We start from the raw sequence: 9,692 nt of genomic DNA on the forward strand, positions 1-9,692 counted from the left end.
GTGTGTTTAATATCGGAGATTCATCGCTGCTGTACTAGCGATCTGTGATTTCACACTACTTTATCTGAACATACAAGCTTTACTCAAATTCTTTGTTGTGAAAAAGAAAATGGATACATTTTACAAACATAACGAATTATTTCTGAACATGTTTTGAAATCAATAGGTTATAATCATGATTAAACCAAATCTAAACATGCGTATAGAATATTCAGAAACCCATGGCCAACCAGTCTCATTTCAAATGATATGACTTTGATTATTCATAATGATTCAGAACTCCTGGTCCAAATTATGTAACTTCGGCAAGTGCCCTGGCTTGAAATTCATACGCGACTTATGTGTGCACTGTGTACATAATATACCTACATGCATTTACGCAGATACATATTAAAGTTTAATAAAATATTCAAGATCTGAGAGCAATTTATTTGATTTGTATGTATAGATAATTCAAACTCAATGAATTATTCTCTTCAGTCTGAATATTATGCTATCATAATTTTGTTGTATGATAAAATATTGGTAACAGCAATAAACCTTTATTGTATGTCCTGAGCCATAAATTTCATAAATTCAAATAGTAATTTTTTCTTCATTATTGGGATTAAAAAGTTAAATGCTGAAAGAATTTAATCCCACACACGCACGCCTCAAAAGACTGATTCGTGGAATGAGATCTGTATACACGCATGTACTTGAGTAGTATAAATTCATTAAACACCTTACGATAAAAATTTATAGTACACCTTTATTCAAAATTCAAGGTTTTTATATCACACAGCTCCGACGGAAGATCTCTCGTTGCTTTGCAACGAGCTTTGCTTTAGTTTAAACATAGAATTTAAGAATATTTCAATGAAGAAAGAAGACTAAAAGAAAAAATTTCAAAACCAGGTTTTCTTAAAAACATAATATGTAGTGTTTGGTATCATTGGAATTGGATTAAAATGCTGAAAAACAATATAAGTATCAGGGGGGAAATATTGATATTTTTTTCTTTTCTTAAAATTCCACCCTTATCTTGATTATTTGGCCTGCGGCACGTTTTCATATTTTCACATCTCCCGCAAGGCGCCCCCGTGACCAGAACAAAGCCCTTAGCAGCTGTGTGTATTCGCAAATAACACACACCCTGGAACACGGTGTATCTCCATGGATTTTCCACTGTGGTCTTTTCACGGTGGGGTGTATAAAACTCGTGTCGTGTACTGTACTTAACTCTGATTCACTGGTATTCTTTCTGCAGTCTCTTGTCCATTGACCTTTGAACCCACACCGGAAACATATCCCTGGCTTTTTCGATGGTGAAAATTAGGTTCATCAATCTTGTAGAGGTGCAATTTTGATGTAAAACTGGTTTATGCATCACCCGCTGTAGTTTTTCCTTCCTTTCAGCCTTGTTTTGTGCTTTGGTGATCCGTTTCTCGTCGTAAGAATCATCGGCGATTGGATTAACTTTATATTTTGCGACGACTTTCCAGCCTAGTGGACTCAAATCGGCGATTTTGATGAGCTTCAGCCTTTCTGTAATGAGTTGAATACCTTAAATTCTCTGATTTTTTATCTGCATGGCCACATTAATTGATGTTTTCCATGGAAATGCTGGCACTAGTACTGTCTTAAGTTCGCATTAGCTTCTCGGAGTTTGGTAATAACTTGGGCACTTCATTCCCAAGCCTTTTGAAATTGTATGATCCAAAAATGTTTTAAATCTTCAATTTTTGCCAGCTGGGAGGGAGAAAGTTCTTTTTGCGTTGTTTCCATCGACGACTGGAAATTCTTGAAATTTCAATCAATCATCGTTTGCATACTATTAAGAGTCTGATTTTGCGATGATTCCACTACTTTTTTAGCTTCAGAGCTAATGACTGTCTTGACTTGAGAGCTGATATCGGCTTCCCTGAAGTCTTCCATTTTTTGTGTGTCTTTTCCAAAAGACTGGCTAGAACTGATATCCCGTGCTATTCGAGCATTACCAAACCATTAGTCAACACGTGACTCTTTTAAGCTAAATTTCATTGGACAATTTATTTGAGGTTAAACTGTATCTGATTGAACATTTGAAAATGAACTAATGGAAGAGTTTAAAAATAGAACAATTCCTCACCATGAAGAATAAATTCTTTGTGAGCAATCCAGGTATTTAATTTGACAAAAAATGGACTGTGGTCTAAAACAGTCTTATTTACCCATTTTCTTCATTCATCTCTCGTATACATGTAATATCAAGACAGAAGAACAATGACGAAAAACTCCTTGAGTTATTCATTTATCCTAATTTTAAAAAAAATCACAATCACTGCATGAATGAAAGGATTTTATACAGTCAATATATCATAGACCATAACCCTTAAGATTTTAAATATTTGTGAATCTTAAATGGTGTTCAGATGAACCTGGGTAAGAGGTTTTCTCATTTCATCAAACTACTTCATCTATTCAGACAAGCCAACTATAAGTGTTACCCCATCAAGTCCTTACCAGATCAGAGAAGGTGATACAGCGGTGATGTATTGTGTAGTGACAGACGCTAACCCCAACACTGGGATCACATGGAGCTGGACAAAGACAGGAGACCCTGCTGTCCTATACAGGCGTCATAATTACACAATACCTAACATACACTAAAAATAAAATAAATTATTGATATTAATTCACACTACTACATTATCTCAGAATTTCCCATCAAAAAAGAAACAATTATGCAGACTGTTTAACATTATTTGTACAAGAAATGAAAGCTTTGGTAAGCAAAATCTGATGGGGAAACTAGTTAATAACATTTTGCTTTATCTAGACAAACCAACTATAAGTGTTACCACATCTAGTCCTTACCAGATCAGAGAAGGTGATACAGCGGTGATATATTGTGTAGTGACAGACGCTAACCCCAACACTATGATCACATGGAGCTGGACAAAGACAGGAGACCCTGCTGTCCTATACACGGGTCAGAACTACACAATTCCTAACATACAGAAAGGACAGAGAGGAACCTACCAGTGTACAGCTACACACTCTATAGGGACTTCTCTACCAGCCACAGTACAGGTGGATGTACAGTGTAAGTACAGAAAACATTTTTATATAGAATATCTGAAGACCATCACTAATTTTTGATTGTCTGTATAGAAATATTCTTGTGATTGGCAAATTAAATATTTGATTAGTTAGGGCTCTACCACTATTCAGGTGCCCTATAGTGATCAGCCTGTGTGTGTATGCATCCATCTATTCATGCACAGTTTTTACATTTTTCTGGACTTTGGCAATTCTTACAGCTATTGAATTGAAAATTTCTAGATGAAGTTACCGTATATGAATGGGCTACAAATCAATTTTTGTCGAAAACCTGATTTACATTATGAACTAATGAATGGGATGGGTGTAATATACCCTCCTAACTGCACCATTATAAGCTAAGGTTATTGAAATTGATTATTTTCATGTGGTAGCCACCAGAGGCCCAAAGCTTCAAATCACAGAAGCCTGGAATGATATTGGTAGTCTGTAGAGTATAGCATAAATTTGAAGGTTTTGTCTTCTAATATATGAGAGGCCATTAGCGACCGCTAATTTTAGTACCTTGATTACCTTGTGTGTACACCTGCCTGAACATAGAATGTATAGAGTTAACCACCAAAATTCCTTGACAGCTGTCAGCTGATACCTGTAATGGAGCATGTTGGGGACTGGCGGTTCTGTCTTAATTTTCCATGGTGACCTTGGACTATCTGACCTCTACATCTGGTTCTTGCTGGTGGCATATTTGCATTCATTGGAAACACCCCCCCCCCAAAAAAAACCCAAGTATTTTAACCACAAAAATGTTTATTAAAGGGTTAAGCCCCATCCCATATCCCCCTGTTGTTAAAAAATCAAATGTAATGCACTGTACCATAGGGAAAAAAAACGCATCACATTTCAAAACTTTCCACTCTGAAATTTTAACCGACATTGTGGAATGGTTGCATTTGGGATGGAAAAGGAAAGTGAGGATGTGGTAATTTTATGTACATGACGGAACAGATTCCGGATTGTAAATTACTTTAAGGGGCATGGACACGATTTGAGCTGAAAATTTTCAAATTTTGTTTTTCCATTTTTAGCTCACCTGAGCCGAAGGCTCAAGTGAGCTTTTCTGATCAAAATTTGTGCAATTGTCTGTCGTCGTCGGCGTCGTAAACTTTTCACATTTTCATCTTCTCAAGAACCACTGGGCCGATTATAACCAAACTTGGCCAAAAGCATCCTTGGGTAAAGGGCTTTCAAGTTTCTTAACATAAAGGGCCATGTCCCTTTCAAAGGGGAGATAATCACAAAAATGCAAAAATAGGGTGGGGCCATTTAAATATCTTCTTAAGAACCACTGAGCCAGAAAAGCTGATATTTACATGAAAGCTTCCTGACATAGTGCAGATTCAAGGTTGTTTTTTTTCAAATCATGGCCCCCAGGTGTAGGTTGGGGCCACAATAGGGATCAAAGTTTTGCATAGAAATATATAGGGAAAATCTTTAAAAATCTTCTTCTCAAGAACCAATTAGCCACAAGAGCTGAAATTTATATGAAAGCTTCCTGACATAGTGCAGATTCAAGTTTGTTCAAATCATAGCCCCCGGGGTAAATTGGGGAAACAATAGGGGATGAAAATTTTACATAGAAATATATAGGGAAAATCTTTAAAAATCTTCTTCTCAAGAACCAATAAGCCACAAGAGCTGAAATTTATATGAAAGCTTCCTGACATAGTGCAGATTCAAGTCAATCTAATGAAAATCAGACTTCTTAGATCAGCGCCGTATACTCTGCGTAAGTAGATCTAACATAACCCGATTAGGGGTCATGTTCAGATGAACTTTATGTCAGCCAATCAGCGCGTCGGCTTTGAAATCGTCGATGTTCACAATTCAAGGAAAATGGCTGCGATTGTTTGGTTTGAAAGAAAACATATCGCAGCTAGATGTGACGTCACAATACATCAATTACGTCGACGCGTTATATTCCTCGCGTTATTTGAATAAACCATCTTGAAAACTATTCAAATCGTACCCATCCTTATTCATACATAAATCGGAATTCACAATTAATGCAATTTGGGTGTATTTCATATCGTACGTTTTGTTGTTTGTATGAACGGAATAGATTAGGCATTATTGCAAAAGTTTAAAATTCGTTATGCGAGAATATACAATTTTACAGTGTGGAATAAACTTCGTGGGAGAGAGACTACAGCAATTTGTTTACATATATTAGCAGCAAGAATACCGCCAATTGTATGAGAAATATTTATTTCTATCAATTCCTTTTTTATACGCCCGTCTTTAAACAGCGATGTCTGTACGTCCGTCCGTCCGTCCGTTCGTCCGTCCGTTTGGGGTTTTCTCTTTATAATTTCATTTCCCTTTCACATATCATGCTGAAACTTGCTGTGTAGCTTCTTTGTGGGTCACTCTAGGTCATACTGCAATTTTGATCCATTTGGATTTTTTTCCAGGAGTCTTGCCCCTTTATTTGGAAATAATTATTATATGGAGGGTACATAATTTTTCCGCCCTACTCCTCCCACAGTTTTCAAGTGAGATCCTTCTTATTTTGTGGAGTGTTTGTATGGGTATTGAAGATGTGCATGTGGGATGGATTTTGATTTTCTACTATTGTTGAGAAAATTACAGGTTGTTGAACTTGTCTATTTGGAAATTAATATTCTATGGAGGGTACATAATTTGTCCGCCCTACTCCTCCCAGTTTTCAAGTGAGGACCTTCTTATTTTGTGGAGTGTTTGTATGGGTATTGAAGATGTGCATCTGGGGAAGGATTTTTATTTTCTTCCATTTTTGAAAAAATTACAGGTTGTTGAACTTGGTCCATTTTGAGGAAATCTAGATTTTTAAGCTAAGACCCTTTGTTCATATGAAAGTTTGTCACAGCCTCATGATGGCTGATACTACCTGAAGCAAAGTTATACAAACTATAACACAAGAAAAGCACCTTATGTAAGCATTTCATGGGCGTATTATGTACCGTTTGCTGTACTCTTTGTTTTCGTGACGAAATGCCATCTGGCATCTGTTTCATCAACAAGAACGATATAGGTATCGTTACTGTCATCGTGCGTAGCCATATCTGTTTACATGGTTTTTAAAAATACGGAATAAAGATATTTCGCAAAACGAATAGTGATTACCAAATAAAAATCAATAGGTTTGCGTTTCACGATTTTCTATTCGTAAAATTGAAAATGCATTTTATTTTTATTTTCGATTGACATGTTGGGTAGAATCGGCGAAATTTTAAAAGAAGTAGAAATTTGCATTTTATTTTTTTCCAATTCCCCAGAAATTAGGGTCGGCAGATCCGTAATCCAAAAAATAAAAAAACTGTGGCCGAATGTTGAACTGCATCAATTATAGTATTTCAAAACCTATTTTTGATCAATTAAAACTATTTTTATACACTTTTTAATCAAAAATGATTTTGAATATTATTAATGACTTGATAATAATAATAATGATTGGTTTTATATAGTGCCTTTTCCAGCGTATGCTGCTCAAAGCGCTCTACAATAATCAATGCACATTATTACCCCGACAGACCTTATATCAATCTAGAACTTTCTCAGCCTCCTAGAAAGCATACAGTGCAAGCTGCCATTACAAGCGCTAGAGCACTATAACAATATATTTGACTGTCTATAGCCAGGTACCCCTTTTACACTTGGGTGGAGTGAGGAAATTCTTGTAAAGTGCCTTTCCCAAGGACACAACGTCGGCCCTGCCGCGGCCAGGACTCAAACCCACGACCTTTCGGTCGAGAGTCTGACGGCCTAACCACTAGGCCACTGACGCCACAGGAATATGTGCATTTAATTCTATTGATTGTTAATTCTGGTTCAAGCCTTGAAAAATTCCTCGGTTTTCATTCAATATCAGAATAAATCGGAATCAGGAATACTGCATATTCTACAGTTCCAAATTGTCTCTAAATATGTACCATTATATAAGTTTTTATCTACATATCGATAAAAAATAAATTAGTGTTATAAAGTTAATGCTCGAGTTATCACAACTCAAGTCATCACTATTTTCAGTCTGATTAAAATCAAACCTCTCACTTTGCTTGATATACGGACAGTCGCTGCTCCCACGAGTGAAGTGAGAGGTTTGATTTTAATCAGAATGCGTCATTTTCGTTGTAACGCTGTATTTTGCTAAGAACATTTTTCCTTTTATTTAAAATTCTCATTAAAACATCAAATTCGCAAACTGTAGAACATGCAGTTTTCCAAATCTTCTGAAGAATAGCAAGGCCAAGGTGACTCGGGTGAGCATTGTGTCCCATGGACATCTTGTATTGGATTCAAGATCCAATTATTATCTGATTTGTATTACATGTACATGTTATCATGACTGTGAAAGGCATATACTGCATATTCCTGCATTTACCTTGCATTACGTTGTATGCAGTTATATACTCACTATTTTGGGTGAAGTTATGCTACATGTAGTTATAAAATTTGATTGTACAGACCACGATGTACATTTCTGGTATTCATAACTTGGTTTCCTGTTGTAGATAAACCGATAGTACATCTAAATTCATCCACCCCCTACCACGTAACAGAACATAGGGACGCTGTGATGATCTGCTCTGTAATTGATGCTAATCCCAGCACTGGAATCACATGGACATGGAAGAAGATTGGTAATTCTGTGATTCTGAGTCGTGAGGCGACCTACACAATCCCCAGGATAAGCAGAGATCAGGCTGGGGACTACAGTTGTACAGCTACTAATACTATAGGGATATCCACACCAGTCACAGTACAAGTAGATGTACAGTGTAAGTACTGATATATGTGTACAGTTAACAGTATAGGTATATGTACATCTATAATAACTCTAAAGCGATATCTACACCAGTACAATTAAATATAGAATGTAAGTACTGATATCTGTGTACAGTTAACAACACTATAGGGATATCTACACCAGTAACAGTACAAGTAGATGTACAGTGTAAGTACTGATATATGTGTACAGTTAACAAATCTATAGGGATATCTACATCAGTTACAGTAGATGTACAGTGTAAGTACTGATATATGTGTACAGTTAACAACTCTATAGGGATATCTACATCAGTTACAGTAGATGTACAGTGTAAGTACTGATATATGTGTACAGTTAACAACACTATAGGGATATCTACACCAGTTACAGTACGGGTAGATGTACAATGTAAGTACTGATATATGTGTACGCAATAGGGGTTCAAAGTTTTACATGGGAATAAATAGGGAAAATCTTTAAAAATCTTCTTCTCAAGAGCCAATGGGCCAGAAGAGCTGAGATTTACATGGAAGCTTTCTGACATTGTGCAGATTCAAGTTTGTTCAAATCTGGGAGTGTTAAAACGTGATGAAAGAGGGACATACTCATGTACTGCTAGTAACTCAATCACGTCAACATCAAAAGACCTCATCGCCATTGTCAACTGTAAGTACATACATGTGGTGGTACATGTACATTTACCCTTCTATGGAAACATACCCTAACACATATATTTTATATTCACATTGTAGATCCGCCAAACTTTCAATTATTCCAGGCTAGTGGTCAAAACTCAGAGAATTTGTCCTTTTCACTAACATGTAATGTTGACAGCTATCCCTTGTCCACCATAAAGATTCAGAATGCAGAGACAGGGGAGGTAATAGCATCCAGCAGTGAACAGGACTCCTTGGTTTTCTCAGAGACATCTGCAAAGTGTTACCAGACTGCAAACTACACGTGTATTGCCGAGAATTATTTTACTGCAATATTATCTCCAAAGCAAAAGATTTCCATTAATTGTAAGTCTTTAAAAAATTTCATTGACCATTTTCCAACATTCAGTATGTGGTGATAAAAACAACCATTTAAAAAAAGAAAGGTGGAGTCGTTCATCACACATAGAATACAAAATTTAAGAGCAGGATTACACCATAGGCTGGATCAGGTACCTATATGAGGTTTTTCAATGGGACAGAAATAAATCTTATTTTGAATATGAAAGGTGAAGATAACGAACAGTTATCAATCTCATAACTCCTATAAGCAATACCAAATAGAGAGTTGGGCAAACACAGACCCCTGAATATACCAGAGGTGGGATCAGGTGCCTAGGAGGATTAAGCTAGGGCTGAAACAATTAATCGCGATTCATGGCATTCGGTTCAACTTCTTCAAATTTCAATTCGATTCATGTTTACATTTTTTAGGTCACCTGAGTAAACTCAGTAAACTAGTAAACTCAGGTGACCTATTGCAATTGGTTTTCGTCCGTCGTTGTCCATCATCAGTCGTCCGTCGTGCATTAACAATTTAACATTTTTAACTTCTTCTTCAAAACTATTATTCCAATTCTTTTCAAATTTAGTATGAATCATCATTGGGACATGGGGGACATAAATTGTAAATTTCAGGACTCCAGCACCCTTGGGGCCCCAGGGGCGGGGCAAAAACTGCCCAAAGTTGACGAATTTTCAAAAATCTTCTTTACAACAACCATACACATGTAAGAAAAACTAAATGCATAGTGATGTAGAGCTTTCATGATCCCCGGGGTAGGGGTTCTGACCCCAGGGCGGGGCAAACTTGTTATATAGTGTTTATGTTTAAAACACTTAAATAACATTTTCTTTAGTGC

The 9,692-nt window shown here is 36.5% G+C and overlaps 1 protein-coding gene and 1 pseudogene across 1 annotated transcript; one reads left to right on the plus strand and one right to left on the minus strand.

Annotated features, from left to right (window-relative positions):
- The window catches only part of LOC130051554 (uncharacterized), a 38,980-nt pseudogene extending 37,168 nt beyond the window's left edge, over positions 1 to 1,812 (minus strand).
- A 299-nt stretch (positions 1,813 to 2,111) lies between these two features.
- LOC130051555 (B-cell receptor CD22-like) lies at positions 2,112 to 8,688 on the plus strand. The gene is made up of 4 exons (XM_056153573.1): positions 2,112 to 2,142; positions 2,801 to 3,067; positions 7,578 to 7,844; positions 8,669 to 8,688. Exons 1-4 carry the CDS (start codon positions 2,112 to 2,114, stop codon positions 8,686 to 8,688), a joined length of 585 nt encoding a protein of 194 aa, XP_056009548.1.
- Positions 8,689 to 9,692: the final 1,004 nt, after the last annotated feature.

Source organism: Ostrea edulis, chromosome 2, assembly GCF_947568905.1.
Source record: "Ostrea edulis chromosome 2, xbOstEdul1.1, whole genome shotgun sequence".
NCBI lineage: Eukaryota > Metazoa > Mollusca > Bivalvia > Ostreida > Ostreidae > Ostrea > Ostrea edulis.